This window comes from Oxyura jamaicensis, chromosome 3 (assembly GCF_011077185.1).
Source record: "Oxyura jamaicensis isolate SHBP4307 breed ruddy duck chromosome 3, BPBGC_Ojam_1.0, whole genome shotgun sequence".
NCBI lineage: Eukaryota > Metazoa > Chordata > Aves > Anseriformes > Anatidae > Oxyura > Oxyura jamaicensis.
The window spans coordinates 103,933,891-103,951,837 of NC_048895.1; the positions used below are offsets into that span (position 1 = coordinate 103,933,891).

The following is a 17,947-nucleotide window of genomic DNA, read 5'->3' on the forward strand; positions in this document are numbered from 1 at the left end:
CTTTGTCCTTTCTATAATGTATGAAAGAATATTTAATGTAGCCTGTTTATGAAACAAGCTGTCCTTTCCATCAGCTACTACCTCTGGTTATGGCGTCCGAACAGGGCACACACAGAATGGAGGAGTCTCTCATGACAAACACTGTTTTCAGGGTCACTCAATCTGCTACGTAAGTGCTGTAAGCAAGGTTGGCAGTAGATGCTTCTTCAGTCTGAAAGTTAGCCCTCGAAAGAGTAATGACTGGACATCATTGTATTGCATTGAAATTATAAAGTCATGATATATGGTGTCTGTTAGGTATTTATATGGATTTCTTGTTTAATAACCCTTAACTCTATATTCCATGTGTATAAAAACAAAACAAAACAAAACAAACAAACAAACAAACAAAAAAAAAACAGAATGAATGGGCTGAAAAACAGTGTTGACAGGAGCTTGCCAGAAAGGACCTAGTCAGCTCAGAGAAGCTGGGGAGATTTGATGAGAAAGATGTTAGTTTGGCTTAAATGGAAAAGAAACAAACAAACAGAAAAAACAACCTTCTAAAATGTTCTCCAAGAATTTCTCAAAATTAGACTTCAGGTCTGTTGAATTCTTTCTAGGACTCACCTCTATGCTATACTTGTTGAAAACTAATTTTCCAGTAGACCTGGTACAGTAGACTCTTCCCAGTATAGACAGAGTTTAAGATAGATGACTAAAGACACAAGAGGTTGCTTCAGGTAGAAGTTATTTTCTGTTAAATATGTCTTAGGCTGATGATAGTTTACAAGAATTATCAGTACCGGCTGATCTGAAGTCCACATGAAAAAATTTTATGTCCACTGCCCAACTTTCTGTTCGGCAAATATTTTCATCTGTGGCTTTGGCAAGTTGCTGGACACTATCAGCAAAACAATGAAACCTAAACAGGGTACAGGCATTTCTATTTTACTTTTGGTCCCCTTATGCTTCTATTTGGAAACAAATAATGGCTTGTAAGTGGCAACCTAACCAAAATTGCAATGCTGCTGGTCATGCTTGCTATGCCTCAAAGATGTACAGGAAACTTTCATTTGCCAGCAGAAACATTGTCAGTGATTTTTTAATGTGCATACAGTACATACAAACTCTACAGCTTTTACCACATCCATTCTAGTTTTGTTTCATTTTGTTGTTGCTTTTATTGCAGCAACTGAATGTTCTGTGATATTAGACAGATGCTTTTGTGTTGACTGATACCACACAGAGGATTCTGCAGAGTCATGACTTGTCCTGATTTTATGATCCTACCGACCAGCATCAATGATATAATAGGCAGCTTTCAGTAGTTATTATCCACTTGTTCCCATAGATACCAGACCAATTGCCACATTTACTTATATTTTTAATGAATTCTTCTGAGCCCTTTGAAAACTAACGAAAGTGCTCAGGTTATAGACCAAGCAACAGGTGTTTACAAAGCACTATGCTTGCATTTTAATTCACTTTTCTTAAGGAGAAAAAGAAGTATTGACCATTAGTCTGAAAACATAATTAGCCTGAAATGTGGTGGAAATGGCTCTTAATTTTATCTATCATATTATTTAGCCTGTACTGCAGTTACATTATCTATTTCCAATGCTATTCTCCATCCATTATGTTAAATTCATTTCCTTTCAATTCACTGAACTCATCCTTTCAATTTCAAATTCCTTTGATAACACATCAAGATGTCCATTAGATGTGATTAAAATAAAAGAAACCTTCATGCTTCAGAGCATATGTAGAGAATAGAGAGAAATGTTCATGGGGAACATTATCTTCTAATTGCACACTATAGGATTTCTTTGGAAGTTGTAAGTATTTTCAGATAGTTTCATTGGTCTTATGCAGCACAACATTTCTTATGGCAATACTTTAGAAAATGGAAAACTAAAGTTCTGTTAGAAGAAAAGGGAGATGGTCTTCATCATCTGTTCAAGGAATGTTCCTTATTTATGGTGGTAATGCTATCACCATCATGAACTCCTCTTTGAGGCTCTAACTTTGTACCTCAGAATGAGAGGAAATGGCAGTATCCCTGGAAGTGCCCCATTAAGCCTGAGTACAATAAGCTCCTTTACGTGCAAGGACTGTGTCTCTGTCATGTTCTGTAAAGTTACAGACATTTTTTTTTTTTTTCCTGTAATCACAGATAGCTTAAACTGTTGTGAAGTGCTAACACAGTCCAGCCACATAATTTGAGACAGATACTTTAAATCAATAGCCGAAGAAGGCATTAGTATTTCTCCTCTCTAAACAAGCATCTGTAGTAGGAACTTGGTACTTAAATATACTTATATCTAATTAAATATAATATATTAAATAAAGTTAATTTATTGAGACTTAATTGCATGCTTAGTTTCAATGAAAGTTAAAAAATAAATGAAATACAATGCTTCACAGGTAGGTAATAAATGGTATTATGATTTTCTTTTCAGGTGGAAAATGAAAATTTTCCAGAAAATGGAAATATGGCTTATTTTATTTTCTCTCTCTCTTTTTTTTTTTTTTTTTTTTTTTTTTTTCCTTTGTGGTGTTCTGTTTTTGCAATTTGATAGCCAAAATGAAACATAGAGAACTTGCTGTAGATTTTTATTTATTTATTTATTTATTTTTCTGAAGGGTAGTGTTAATAAAAAGCTCAATCTATATTATTTTTCTCCAGAGAATAGTAATGTTTTGATGTTATTAATAGTGACAAACCTATCTCATTGGATTATATGTATTGTTTATTTTTATCAGGCTTCTCTGGCAATTGTGTTGGCTGTGGCAAGAAAGGTTTCTGCTACTTTACAGAATTCTCAAATCATATTAATCTTAAACTGACCACTCAGCCCAAGAAACAGAAACACTTAAAGTATTATCTGGTCAGGAATGCACAGGGAGCTCTGACCAAAGGATCTGTAATCTGCTGGAAAGGAGCAGGTAAGATAATGAAGCTGTCTTACTTGAGCTCTGGTTTTCATCATCCAAGCTTAGATATCACAGGGACTGGCGTCTGTGTAAAACCTAAGATGGATCAGTTGAAAGAAAGGCTCCTTAAAGTGCAGCTGTAAAAAGCAATTGTGTACCCTAATACAAGAATGGCATGTTTGATGCCATCAGTTCCTGCCATCTAAGTGCTGTAGCCTTTAAGTAATTCATGTGTGAAATTATCAAATCAGTACTCAGAGAAAAGCAACTATCACTGTTGTCAGTGGATAACAAGTTCCTTTTTTTTTAAGAGTTCAGAGGCCGACAGTCTTCTTCCAGCACCTGTTCGAGCACATTGTTCCAACTGCCAGAAAGTTCGGGCCTCTCTGGAAGCATCTCAAGTGAGCTTCTACCAGCAGCAAATCCAAATGCTCCAGCTGGGACTCAACAAACAGGTACCACTTAGAAGGAAAACACCCTGGGTTACTGTAGTTTTACTATTTTTTATTTTACTGGGTTATGTGGTTTTACTATTCTGTGTGTGCATATCTGTCTGTATTTGTATGAACAGAAAGACAAACAAGTCAGCACACTACCACATAAAATAAAGTAAATTGAATAGGTATGGAGGTATCTTACAAATAAAAAAAAGGAATCATGTTGTCAAGGCTTCTCACTGTCCATTTTTCCCTTAGGTTTATTATTCCCTTTTTAGTTTAGCAAATAACAATATAGCCAGGTATTTTGAAGTTTGTTCATCACTAACACAATCCACATTATTAAGAGACTTTTTTTTCTTTTTTTCTTTTCTTTTTTTTTTTTTTTTTTAATTAAAGTAGCAAAGAATTGGTATTTCTTTCAATAGGTGTTTTCTTGTTCCAGTCTCTCTTATGTTATAATCAGAATTCCCTTTATTGCTGAGATGGTATGGACATTAGCTTAAAAGCTTCTGAGTTTTTTCTTCTGTGAAGAAAAACAGCTTTGATATTAAAAGATAAAGTAATGATTAATATCTGTAACTTCTTTGTATTAACAATGCTTTCTGAAACATTTACTTTTCCGTTAGCCTTATAAATAAAAGGTGATGGATGGCAGAGGCTAAAGTGTTCTCTCCGAGCTTCTTCATAATGAGTAGTCTCTTGTGACTGTTACAGAGATTCTCATATGAGAACTGAGGCACAGCTGTTGGTGGTTATATTCTGTCTGAGAGACAGAAGCCAGTTAAATAGTTGTGATCTGGAATGCTGGTACCCCTCCAGAACAAATCATTAATCTTTTTATAATAGCAGTATTGGCATTTGTTTGCCAGAGGTTACATATTTAAAAAGATACATTAATTAAAATCATATTTGGCTTGCAAAAACATCTCTTTTTTAATGCAACACACTTAAAATGATGTTTGGAAGCAGGATGTCAATCTGAGTTGAAGTTGAGGACATTTTTAGTAAATTTTAAACAACGCTTGGACTCTTTTACTCTCTTTGCTGGTTCTTAAGTAAACTTCATATATGAGCTAGGGTGAACCTGCAAAGAATCTAAAGGATCTGAAATTACTTATTTAATTGCATACTGGGACTTTACCCAGGCACTTAGGAATCAGACAGCAATAATCTGGTATGAGATCAGAAGTGGCTTTATGTTATTCGGCATTGCATTCGCTCAGAGCAAATCCTGATGGTTCTGTTAAAGTCAATGGTCATTTATTTATATTAACTGGGGATCTTGACCTAGAAACATTTATTGTATATAACATTTATTTTATTACCAGCTGCAGGCATAGATCATATTCCTTCAACAGCAGCTTTCAGCTCCACAGTGTATAATGGCAAGGAATCTCCTAAACAACAGTTGGTGAAAAATAACCTGTCCGCTTTGACAAGACCATCGGTGTTAGGTATTTATATGGATTTCTTGTTTAACAACCCTTAACTCTATATTCCATGTGTATAATAGATATCATCATCACAATTTTCTCTATGAATAGAAATTACTCTTCCCTTCCAAGTCTTTCGTGACCATAGCACTTCTTTTTCTGTATGTTAATTTTCAGAAAAAAATGTTAATATGATTTTAGCCATAGCTTTGTTACAGTTCAGATTATTAATTGGAAGTTTTCATTGCACTTACAGTTGATATCATTTTAGAGAAGTATAGACTGGACTATTATTCTAGGTTCTTAAAGAATGTATTTGTTTACATGAATCTCACCTAACAGGTTTCGTGCAGGGAATTAAGACAGTTTTATAAGTAACCATGCATAGATAATTTCTGTGTTGCAGTCCACCTTAGGATGTACTTGCCACTTTGACAAGTAGCTCCAAAATATTTTTCTTCATTGAACCATTATTATCATGATTTGTGTTGTTTTCTGTCACAAACTGTATGTTACGTCATTGACTTGTTTGAGCAAGGAAGTTCTGTCTAGTCTTTACTATGCCTAGAAACATGTTATATCTCCGTTTTAGAATAAATCTTCCCAAGTTGCCCTGCTAGTATCTCAGCCAAATTCTTTCACTCTGCCCATTCATGTTCTTGATCTTTTTCTTGCATGCAGCAACGTGTTCTCAGTAAACTGATCTTGCCAATTCAATTGAGATGGATTACCTTCACTTGTCAACATATGAGATAATCCTGCAGGAATAAGGCATTTTCAAAAGTACTTTGTATTACACTAAATACTTTGAAGTTACACTTTTGTCGCAACCTTATGCCAGGAAGCTAAATGAAAGAATGATTAGAACAAATGGCTAAATACTGCCCTCACATGGTAGTAGTTTAAAGGACAAAGTGATCCTTATGCACGTAAGGCTGTTCTGCAAATGAACAACCTTATTCTAAATCTGAAGATTTCTGCTTTACTTTTGATTTTAATATCCTTTGCAAAAGCAACAAACAAATAAAAAAACCAAACCCAACAACAACATTTTATATATATATATATATATGTAATACCAGGTTCTTACTCCATTTTGAATTCTATATGGGACTAACCATTTGGCCAGCAGATATTGACCTGCAAGTGTGAAGTAGTTATGGGTTTTACATATTAACATGTATAAATAGAAACAACTCAGTCTGTCAAGATGCTGAGCAATTTCTGAAGGAATATCAACTCTCAATAATTAGAAATACTTGATATTAGTGGAAACTCATCATTCTAGGAGTTTGGAGGAGTGCCCAAGAAGACTGAAGAAAGTAATGAAAAAAATTTCAAGAATGGATCATGGGCTCCCAGGAAAACTGTGAGAAAGTTGGTTATGGTTTTACAGACAGAGGTGTTGGAGCTAATGGTGGATAGGAGGAAAGTGCAGAAATCTTTTACTTGGAGTTAGTATAGAATGTCAAAATCAAAAACAGTATCCACCAGAAAGTATAAAAATCCTGACAAAAGAAAATTGTTAAAAAGAACTCTAATCTTTGTTAATACTATGCTGAAACTGTTGAAAACGTTATTTAGCATTATGTTACACAAAATGCAGTATCATGTATTTAGAAGTAAAAGAAGCAAAATGTCCATAGTGTTGACTTCAAAGTACTAATACAAATAAGCATTCTTAGTACACCTCATTACTCTTAGTACAGAGTAAATGTTGATATAAAATAGATTAAATCTCCAAGATGATGAAGAGATTTCTACACCAAAAAAAATCCAGGTTTTTAAGCAGAAGATAGAAAAGGAAAACAAAAGCCATAAGAAATGATTATGCTCATTGAGTTGACCATGTTTACTACAGTACCTTATACAGTCTATCGACACATATTGAATTGTCATGCACACAAACAAATACATTATCTTCTAATACTTTTCTGATATATTACTGTTATTCAGGCACTTTAACAAATTCAGGGCCTCCAAAAAAGCGCCATAAAGGTTGGTCACCAGAATCTCCATCATCTACTGAAACTTGGAACTTGCAGCTCAACCCACAAGTTCCGAATAGAATTAAAAATGGTAAGCTATAACCAGGGTAATGTAGATATTCGTTTCATTATTCAGAAAATAAAGGGGAAAAAGAAGCAACATGCAGATTCTCAGTACAGTTTTGAAACTTGTTTAATACCTACATTACCAGAATTATTTATGTGCTTCATTTCCATTTATTTCTCTTTGATGTGTCTGGGCTTAACTCTCATTAGGATCCAATCATTGAGTCATTATTAACAAACCACAACATACACCTGTATCTATCTTTAGACACCTAAACACCTTTGAGAAATTAAAGTTAGTGTCGTAAGTTAGGTCAATATATCATCCATTGTTTCACTTATCTGTCACAGTCTTCTTGGCACTTACTTGGATTCTATGGCCTAGATAAAAACTAGAGTGACATGCAGTGCAACAAGCTGGAATGTTTTCCCCAGAGTGTTTTCTTTTAATGTGTTCTTGTTTAAATTAAAATTACCATAAATAAGTTAGGATTGAACAAATGCTGAATCTTATTTTTTTCTGTATAGCAAGAAATCCTATTTAGAATCTGTAAAACTAGATATATCATACAAGGCCATGAATCATTACTTTGCATTGATATCATATGTCTCTATATTCATGCATTTGTTAGCTGAAAAAGTATTTATAAACTTATATTTAAAAATCTTTGGATGCATGTGCAATGTTTAAGGCCACAACAATATAATTCATCCTCCAAGAAAGTGAGCATAGCAGTATGGATTGTAGTAACAGTTAATGAAATGTGTGTTATAACTACAATATTAAGTAACACTGATAACAAATGTGGATGTAAGATAATGCCGAATAACTTCTTTTTGAGGAAATCATTATTAGACTTGTCTCCAGTAATATTATGTGTAAAATCTTAGATGGAGGAAGCCTATCATCTTTACCACATTCTGCTTTGGTGGGGCCAGCCTCATCTCCGATGGTGGGCTCAGGAGAACCGGTCTCAGTTCCTGACAACTTGCTGAAAATCTGTAAAGCAAAGCCAGTTATTTTTAAAGGTAAAAACAAACAAACAAACAAACAACAACAACAAAAAAAACAAACAAAAAACTACAAACACTCAACAAAACCTTATATATTTTTTATAAGAGATGCAAAGATAAATCCTACTGCCAAATACTGCTTAACCTCTCACTTGTTAAATATCTACTATTAAAACCATTTAATTCACACACAGAAAATTATGAAATTAATGTGATATGTACAAATATTGTTCATTTCACAGGTCATGGAAACTTCCCATATCTCTGTGGGAACATTAATGATGTGATAGTGAGTCCTTTGCTGTACACCTGTTACAGAAATTCACAGTCTTTGTCTAGAGCATATGAACAATATGGTGCATCCACAATACAGCCTATTTCAGAGGAAATGCAGCTCTTACTGACTGTCTACTACCTTGTTCAGCTAGGTAAGGTTATTTTCTAAAGCTAAATAAATTGTTATTCTTGAAGACCAGACACAAATTGAAATATAACCATAAAAATTTCATCTTTTCATATAATTTGGGATTTCAGCAATTAAAAATAAAAAGTAAAACAGCTGTAATTCATTGTTCTTGCACACAGTCCATGGTTTAGAAGTAGAATTATGCTGACTCAGGCAGTACTCAACCTCTTAAGTATTTATAATAGCCAGGCTCCAATTATGACAGTTTTACTTGAGCCTCACAACACTTCAAAATGAAAGATAAGGTTTGCATCTTCCAATGTCAGTAGGCATGCTTGCATAAATCTGAAGAAAGACCATCTCTAAAAAATACTTATTTTGAAAAACAAATGTTTTTAACTCAACAGCTTTGTTCATTTTTTTTGTAATATGAACATTTTCCTCTTAATTTTTTTTTAGCCTCAGACCAGGTCCCTCTGATTGAAGATCTGGAACAAATATTCATGCGTTCATGGCGGGAATCCCACCTGTCTGAAATCCGGCAGTACCAACAGGCAATTCCACAGACCTTTCCTCAAGTGCCCAGCCAGATCGCACCAGTGACCTCAGCCCAGCTTCCCTGGCTGGCAGGCCTGGCAGCTAGCTCCTGTAATGACAGCGTCCACATCATCGAGTGCAGCTACTCTCTGGCTGAAGGGCTTTCAGAAATGTTTAAGCTGCTCATTGAAGGAAAATTAATAAAGACAAACTATGTGGTGATCATATGTGCTAGCAGAAATCGAGCCATCGATTCCTGCATTGTGATAACAGGTGAGATTCCAAGGGTGTATCTCCAGGCAAAACTGAATCATTCAATGTGATGAGGAGTTTCAGTAAGCTGCCCCAGCAAACCAGAGCATTGACCAACAAATAATGGGTTTGATGAACCCAAGATCAAGCAGCACAATTGGGTTTCTTCCCCAGTGATCACATTCTGCATGAATTATCTGTTTTCTTACCAAGGCATCTGAGACAGCACTGCTACAAATTATGGCAAGTTACAAGCACACACACTGTGTCAAGCTCTCCTGCTCTGTGTGACTGGGATATTACTGTGAGTGGAGGCCTAAACACTTTTTTAGCTTCTAAAATACAGTCTTTCAACCTTATTGCCTTCAACAACCTGTTGAGGGCTATGCTGATAAATTACCTGAATATCCATACAAAGATTAATTAATATCTTTGACTATTTGCATGTTCTTTTTGTGTACTGTGTCAACAAGTATGGCCTAAATTGGAAAAGAAACATATAGACTTATAAAATACGAATCTGTCTTACTGATGCATGGTATATTTGTGTGTAGGAGAGAAAAATATTGATCTCTGCCACTTTTATGGGGGGAGGATTCATTTAGCTGGGATCTATTTTTATTATGACTAGGAACATTTTTACTTTAGTTTGAAGTGCTTTCAAAATGACTTTTTTTTTTCTTTCTTTTTTTTTTTTTTTCTTTTAGGAAAGTATCAGGCAAGAATCCTGTCTGAGGGCATGCTTACTCCTTCAGACTACCAAAAAGAAGTTAACTATCAGCTGGTCACAGGGAAAGTGGAAACTCTGGGGTCCTTCTTTAGCACCCTCTGCCCAGGTACATAATATGCTACAAACAGGCGTGTTTCCAAGTCCCTGAATTTTTTGAGTAAGTGAAAATAGCTGTACTACTGTTCCACTAGCAAGACACTATTAGAAATAAATAAAAAACACAGGACAAAGTTGTGAAAGTACATTTGAATTGAAGTTCCTCCCAAAATTGTCAGTTTCTAAAATGCCTTAGTTTCATGAAAATATGCCAGTAAGTAGCTGAACGCATTACACTTAGGTATGCACATCCATTCATACAATATACAAGTCTGTATCCATGTGAACGGATATAGATTTTTTAGCCAAAAGCACATAATTCATTTAGACCATGATAGAAAGAATTATTTCATTGAAGGAAATATTTGTCCTTTGAACTTATCATACTGTGAGCTTGATTATAATGCCTGGGAAAGAAAAGAAAATTTCAGAGAGCGAGGGTTACTGGATCATTTTTTAACTGAGCATACTGAGGATTACTGCAAGCAGGATTATCTAAGAATAGATTCAGCCACATGGAAAATGTAACTACATCACACAACTAGAGCAAATGCAGCATGCAGTCTGTGTAAAAGGCATGTCACAGTCCCCTTCTCCATGCATATCACACCAGTATATCTGTATTTAGAAGGCAAGAACACTTATGGATATGTCATGGTATTTTGACTAGTCACTTAAGAGAAACCCCTTTTCCTAAAACCATCGTGTAGTTATGTCAGTGTCACTGTTCCTAACATCTTCAAGGTATGGTCCTCAGAATCACTTCTGCTGCTGTTTGAGCAGAACAAGTAAATGAACGTCCTAAAAGGACGTCCCACATCCATTGTGTTGCACTTCACAGGGCAGACCCTGCCATTCTAAGCTCTGCAGCAGACATGTTCAAAGATCTTTTCAACTGCTGAGAAAATACTAAGTCCTCCAACAGGCACACAGTATTTTCTGCACAGCTATCATCTGTAAGCAGGGTCCCTGCTGGATAGAATAGGATGTATTTGCTGATGTGCTTAGTTCAGTAAGACATACCTTGCTTGCTTCTGCATTGTATGTGGCTACAAAACTCTCATTTCTCTTTCAGCTTTATAGGGATTTTTTTTTTTTTTCTCTCAAAAATGTTAAAGATGTAATAATGTTTATGCTCTGCACGAGATTTTCAAAACCTTGTAATCCTTATTAGCAAACACTGCAGCTCAATGGTCAGGACATAAATTAAGTCACTTTCAAGTCTTTGTTGTTGCTGATTTAGATTAGGGCCTTGGAGCTAGTTTTCTGATATCTTCTATAAATGTCCTCGGCAGAGGTCTGCATAGATGATCTGTCATTCCCTGGCCTGATATACGTTTTATTAGTATTAATACAATTGAAAACGATGAGGATTCCTGTACAAAGTAGCCAATAAGTTAAGGGCAGGACAACTACCTAGCATATATAAAGCTCTTTAAGACCTACAAAACAAAGTCAGTATGAAATGCAGCTGTTATTAACCTGGATGTTTATACCACTGTACTTTCATTTTGATAGAGGGTGACATTGATCTTTTGTTGGAGAAGTTTTATCAGGAAAACCAAGGGCACATCTCTTCATCGCTGTCTGCTTCAGTGAATAAATCAACAGCACTGAATGGAACTGGAGCAGCTGTGTGCACAAGTAAGGAGTACCTTCTAATCAGGTAACAGAGTTGGGTACTTGAAACTAGGTCATTAGGTGTGCAGGTAGGTACTTCTGGGCAGAGTCCTAGGCTCTTGAAGAGTTCTGTCCTGAGGTCATCAGGAACTTAGTTCTTGGGATATGCAGATTTACACTTGATGGATGCTTTGCTTCATTCCATCAGATACTGTACTCCCTGAAGCTCTAAGTCTTACTTCTGTGGCAGCAGAATGCTGTTGCACAAGTTCAGTTTCAGCTCTTCAATATTTAAGGGATTTACAGGGCCAAAATGCCCCAGTGCAGAAAGATTTCTTTTCATGTTCCATATAGATTTTCAAAAATTGGAACTTTGACTCATAAGCAAAGAACCTTAAAGTATAGCTCAATTATTCTTTGCCAGGCTCTAAGATTTTGCATTAGGTTAGACTTTGCATGTATATCTAAATGGAATTTTGTCACTTTCCAGGTTATGAGATTGAACGGCATCAGATTCATCCATTCCAGCTAGCAGTGGCTCAGAAACTGCTGTCTCATATTTGCTCAATTGCTGACTCCAGCACTCAAAATCTTGATTTGGGTTCCTTCGAGAAAATTGATTTCTTGATTTGTGTTCCACCCTCTGAAGTGACCTATCAGCAGACTTTGTTTCATCTCTGGCACTCAGGTGCTTATTTTATTTGGAATTACAGTTAAACCATTAAAAACATTTGCATATGGAAACACTGATGTTTGTTCCGTTTCTTTAGGTATTTTATTAGAACTTGGATTAGAAAAGGAGCATCTTACAAAGCAGAGAGTAGAACAGTATGTTATGAAACTAGATGCAGATGCCCAGATTAAGTTCAAAGTCTTTTTACAAAACTCTATGCAGAATCCACACACGCTGTTTGTCTTAATCCACGATCATGCACACTGGGATCTAATGAGGTAAGAAAACTGCAACTTCAGAAAAAATATTATTGTTTGCATTAGTGCTCAAGATCAGATTTATTATTTATGTCTTCCTTCATCTCTGCATTTTTCTGCTAACTCTCTCTTCCCGTGCATTGAATAAATGTGTTCTCTTTTAAGGTTCTTCACGACTTATTTTTGTTCTGCTTGTCATATTATGCCTTAGAGGAACATTTCAGCTTTCCTTGCTCACCATTCATATCTTCTTTCAGCCACGGCTATTGTTTTTCTGGCTGGTTGTCGTTTGTTCAAAGGAAAGCTTTCTGTGAAAGTACACAAAATTCATTATCCTCTGTCAGTGTCCTCCAGACTGTAGAATGTGCAGACACCCTCCACAGTGACTAGTGAGCCAACACTGCTGCTTATGTTTTTGACTTTGTAGGAATTGAATGCTTCTGCATGTACATGATTTCATGTAAATGTCTCAAGGGAGCAGGGAGATTTCTGTCCAATGTTTACAAAGTTCCCTGTCAGTTCACTTGCATAGCTCCTTGTTTCTTTGCCTTCTTAGCAGTCTGCCTGTTGAGAAGATGGGCTGCTTTTGCTTTGTGTCTCCTGAGGCACTGGGGAAGTTGGAGAATGTGCTGAATTCCAGAAACACCAGCATGTTCCAACTTTGCAAACATCATAGTGTTTCTGAAACTAAAAACTTTTGAATTTTGCTTGTGAATGAAATGACAAGACTGGTTACGAACCAGTGTTTTCATCAAACCTGTATTTTTTGCATATGTGAGTGTTTCCTGTTCAACTTCTCTATATCTTAGGAACTTACATCATGGCCCTTAAGACATATAACGTCCCTTAGTGATAGAGATGTACCTGTATTGCTACTAAGCTCTGATATTTTTTTTTTTCTTTTATCTAAAAGACATGTAAGTGGCAAATATTGAAGTGATTATTCTGTACAGCAGGATTCATGCCCCCTAACTGAAGTCAGTTAAGTAAGGTGCCTAAAAGAGGAGTTTAACTGCCTGGGATTGCCCACATAGATCCAAGAGAGACATGGGCATTTCTGAAAGCTGGCATAGGTCTTGGGAGGAAACAACAAATTCCTGGAATTACTTATCTCCATGTGTTGATAACAGGAGCTTGCACTGACTAGGATTGTAACTTGGTCCCTGCAAGGAAATGCCAAAAATTAAATAACATGAATTTGGACTGAAGTCTTATTCTGGAGCAATGAATTGACTGTAGGTGTCCTATGATACTGGCATTTGACCTAACAATAACTACTCTTCATTTTGTGTCACAGGTAGCTTTCCTCTGTCTTTCTGTTGTACTGACTTACAGCCTGTCATTTTCTATCTTTATTTTGTAAGCAAGAATTATATTGTCTCAGGGGCAGTTCTAACAATCTGGCCAAATTTAGTAGAGACTATGTGATTATTTGTAACTGCCATAATGTCAGCTTCCTTTCATCCTTTCTCTCTCATATTCTGGTGGTTGTAAGAGACTGGTAATTTGCTAGGTAGGGAGTTAACCAGACTTACAGAAATTTTCAGCTGCACTGAAATAATTTGCATTTCTTTTCCCATCCTTCTATACAACAAAAGCAGGGTAAAGAATGGAGTCCTAAATTCTTTGTATATGTTTAACTTCAGTTTCTCATCCAGGTTAAAGCTGTCCCATGGACACAAATGTTCCCTTGTTCCAATCACTTTGGAGAGTTTTGGATTTCTTTTTTGCAGTGCTATGCATAGCCTTTATCCTCAAACAGAACTGTCTACAGGACTTGTTGATAGACTGTTGAACTGCAGGGAGGTGAAAGAGGCGCCAAATATTGTGACACTCCATGTGACTTCCTTCCCCTATGCGCTCCAGACTCAGCATACTCATATCAGCCCTTACAATGAGATCCACTGGCCTTCTTCATACAGCAATGTAAGATGGATGCTTTAAGGTGCTTTTGTGAGCTTTTTATAAAAAAAAGCTCACATGCATTTACATACTTGGTAAAACTTCGGAGGCCCCATGATTTTTGTGAACAAGAATGAACTTTGCATAGCATATTTTGTTTGTTTGTTTAGCCTGTGACAAGTTCTTTTTTTCCTCTTGTTTATTTTGTCATTTCTTGCCTTTTTTTCTTTATTCCTTTTATATCTCCTATAAACTGTAGTAGCTTTGCTAAAAATCTTTGAGCTACATAAATGGAAACCATTTGAAAATCATCAACATCTGAAATGTAGATACATGAATTTTCTTGATATGTGTGCATATTTTACCTGCATAACTCTTCTATCTATATATACGTGCATATGGAGAGAGAGCAGAGAGAGAAAGAAATGAAAAGATGGAATCAAACTTCTTTCCTTTAAAAAAAAAAAAAATAGCTGTTTCTTTCTCTCTTTGTTTTTGTTTGCATCTGAGTGTATGTATTCTTGTTAGAGAATGTGATTGCAAATATACCAGATACCAATGGTTAATCATTAGTACATTAATAATTGCTAGCTTTAAATTGTTATTGCTTCCTTTCTTTTAGGGTGTAGATTTATACCATGAAAACAAGAAATACTTTGGACTGTCAGAATTCATTGAATCCACTCTTTCTGGCCATAGTATTCCACTGCTTCGGTACGACAGCTCTTTTGAAGCAATGGTCATGGCTTTGGGAAAGAGGTAAAGTACACTCCTTGGTTTAATGCAGAAAATTTTATTTTTCTAGTGTCTTGAGTTACTAGCTAGAAACCTTTTTTTCTTTTTTCTCGCTGCTCCACAAATCAACTGTGTATACAAGGGCATTTCACTTCTTCATATTTTCTTTAATATTTTTTACGTTTGGCCTGTAATCTAATTAGTCTAGGCTGCCTCTTACCATGAACATGCACATTGTTCAGCCTGTCTTAATGTGTGTACTTGGATGGGACCAGTAGCTACTTCTATATTACAGTAATCCGAAATTACATTATCATATTATTATAATAATTTCAAATGCATTCTCACTTTTGTCCAGTATTATCACTTGCTGACCCTAGCTGATTTTGTTGTGTATTATTTGTGTATACTGACTAAGTGGACCACAAAGAAAAGGACATCACTATGTTTTGTGCACTTAAATCAGTGGTAAAAAACTTCAAAGCATCATCGCAGTTTGAAAATACGCCAACAGTTAAGTTTCCTTGGTTCTTGCAAAACAAGTCTAGAATCACTGCACACGAATGCATGCAACTGTGGATAAACTCTTTGGGATCTATGACAAGAATGAGTCAGGACAAGTAGAATCTTGTGAATTCATATTGCTAACTGACGGAAAATGTCCACACAACTTCTGGAGCTTGCTACTGGGTGCTGTGGAGATCTGATCACACACATCAGGTGCTTTTCTGAGCAAGACATAGTTTCTCTTTGTACTGTGCACTCAGGTTCCCTTCTATGACAACCAGAGCAGAGGAAGCTCTTACATATCCACGTCTCTCCCTACTGTAGAGTGGGGATTGAGACAGGCTGTACCTAGGCTCAGAAACATGGAGTGCTCATTGAACATTGCCTATATATTGAGCCTATTGAAAACAAGTTCAGGGCTTTAGTAAGAAAGCAAGATTAAAAAACACCTAAGGATAACACATCATGAAGAATACTGTTCTCATTGACAAATGGCTTTATTTTGATTGATGGTATTACTGAGTGCATTAGCAAATATTCTGTGATAAATTTTGTAACAGCAGTAAAGTATTGGTTACTTGAAGTGATGTAACATTACTGAACTCTTTGCTTATTAAATCTGTACTGAGAAATAGAGAGACAACATCAGTTCTGATTGTGTAATGATGTATTGCAAGAACTATCAAATTGCACTTTGGTGAGAGTCTGTTGTACAGTAAATATGAAGGATTCTTTACAGGAGGAAATCCTAAGTTTACTATATTATGGAGAACATTAGCTTTTTCACTTTAGTCTTTAATACTTCACTATTTAATTCGCCATTTATTTCAGGTTTCCCAGATTACACAGTGCAGTGATAAGGACTTTTGTCCTCATACAACACTACTCTGCAGCTATGATGGCAGTGTGTGGTCTTTCTCAGATGAAGAATTACACCTCAGTTGAAACTCTGGAAATCACCCAAAACCTAATAAACTCTTCAAGACAATGTCCTAGTGGTCATGGCCTCATGGTAGTGTTGAGAATTCCATGTACCCCGCTGGCTGCAGTGGCATATGAACGTCTGTATAATGTAAGGGAAAGACTAGCCCTTGAAGATAACTTTGAAATAATCTTGGGAAATCCTAATTCTGGAATCACAATAGGGAAGCACTTTGTGGAGCAACTAAAGGTAACTTGCAGAATGAAATATACTGGGAAGCTTCATTAGATGGGTAGGTGGGGAGACTTTATCGGTGAGAGTTATGGTTGTAAGCTGAAGTGTGGTTCTTACTTGTAAAACTCAAAACTACTGTAAGGAGGATGAGTTTTATCTTTTAGTCATATAATCTGTGATTCCTTTACTCTCCTTCCTCTGGTTATGTTCTGGTTACTCAGTTGAATATTAACTCATATATCTACAGCTTGGTTGCCAGCAGTAACCCTCCCAAACACCTGAACTGCTTTTATTTATAACAATAGGGAAAACAGCCAAATAAAATTGTCACTGTCTTCTCACAAAGTTATTGTAGTTTAAAAATATTTTCATCAATGACCCGTTGAGGTTTATATTATTCTTCTCACCAGCAGATGGCATGAGGGCACCAAATCAGTGATGCCAGCTATGGGTGCTACAACACCCTGGTATTCGCAGCTCAGGATCTGCTTTATATTTTCTGGACCATGTGTTGTTTCATGGATTCATTTATATGCTTTAGGTCTAGAGTGTTGGGTCATCTGTGTAACAAAAGCCTCTGATATTTCCTTGCTCTTCATAAGATTACCAACATCTGATCACCAAAGCAAAAATCTGTATCATGCCTAATGTGATGTTAGACAAAGTCATTGGAGATACAGGGCCTAAATGACTTTTTTTTTTATTATTTTATTTTTATTTTTTATTTTTATTTTTCTTCTGAAACAAGCAAACAAAAAACAAAACCAACTAGTGTTAATTCTGAATCACATCCTGCTTGTCTTCACAGACATGCAACAACAGAGTTAAATGTACAAATGTCAGACGCTGAATTGTTTTGCTGTTGCTTCTCCTGTGCATTCCTTATATGTAGGTCAGTCTCACAGCAAAAAGTACTGACTGATGTGAGTAAAGCTTTATAGCCTGATGCTAAACATTCAAATCACAATAATTATTGAACTTCTCATGAAGTTACCATGAGAAGTGACAACTTTGGTGAAGAGCAGGAGTCTTCAGAGGGTATTAAGTGAGGACAGTGGTATATGTGTGTTCAACACTTCCAGCTTCCTGCTATTACTCTAAGGTCAAAAGGTTTCATTCCTAACCCATTTCCCTCCTTGGACTCAGACACCCATACTTTATCTGCTATAAGAAGCAAGTCTCTGTTTCTTCTATCCCCCGAAGCTCATCCTCATCTTCA

General features: G+C 36.0%; 1 protein-coding gene across 7 annotated transcripts in view; it reads left to right on the top strand.

The window, feature by feature from the left end:
* Positions 1–17,947, top strand: part of GREB1 (growth regulating estrogen receptor binding 1) — a 93,307-nt gene that overhangs the window by 48,157 nt on the left and 27,203 nt on the right. For 6 of the 7 annotated variants that reach the window (XR_004749453.1, XM_035321832.1, XM_035321833.1 and 3 more), the window contains exons 5-18: positions 2,746–2,928; positions 3,228–3,371; positions 4,685–4,810; positions 6,746–6,868; positions 7,735–7,872; positions 8,100–8,285; positions 8,723–9,073; positions 9,760–9,888; positions 11,397–11,522; positions 11,989–12,186; positions 12,269–12,449; positions 14,162–14,354; positions 14,953–15,089; positions 16,404–16,743. Coding sequence is in view for 6 of the 7 variants with exons in the window: in XM_035321832.1 (XP_035177723.1) it covers positions 2,746–2,928; positions 3,228–3,371; positions 4,685–4,810; positions 6,746–6,868; positions 7,735–7,872; positions 8,100–8,285; positions 8,723–9,073; positions 9,760–9,888; positions 11,397–11,522; positions 11,989–12,186; positions 12,269–12,449; positions 14,162–14,354; positions 14,953–15,089; positions 16,404–16,743 (2,555 nt within the window). In the remaining variant the exon portion in view is untranslated. Of the gene's footprint in view, positions 1–2,745; positions 2,929–3,227; positions 3,372–4,684; positions 4,811–6,745; positions 6,869–7,734; positions 7,873–8,099; positions 8,286–8,722; positions 9,074–9,759; positions 9,940–11,396; positions 11,523–11,988; positions 12,187–12,268; positions 12,450–14,161; positions 14,355–14,952; positions 15,090–16,403; positions 16,744–17,947 lie in introns of those variants that run through there. The other variant, XM_035321834.1, reaches the window with a different exon arrangement.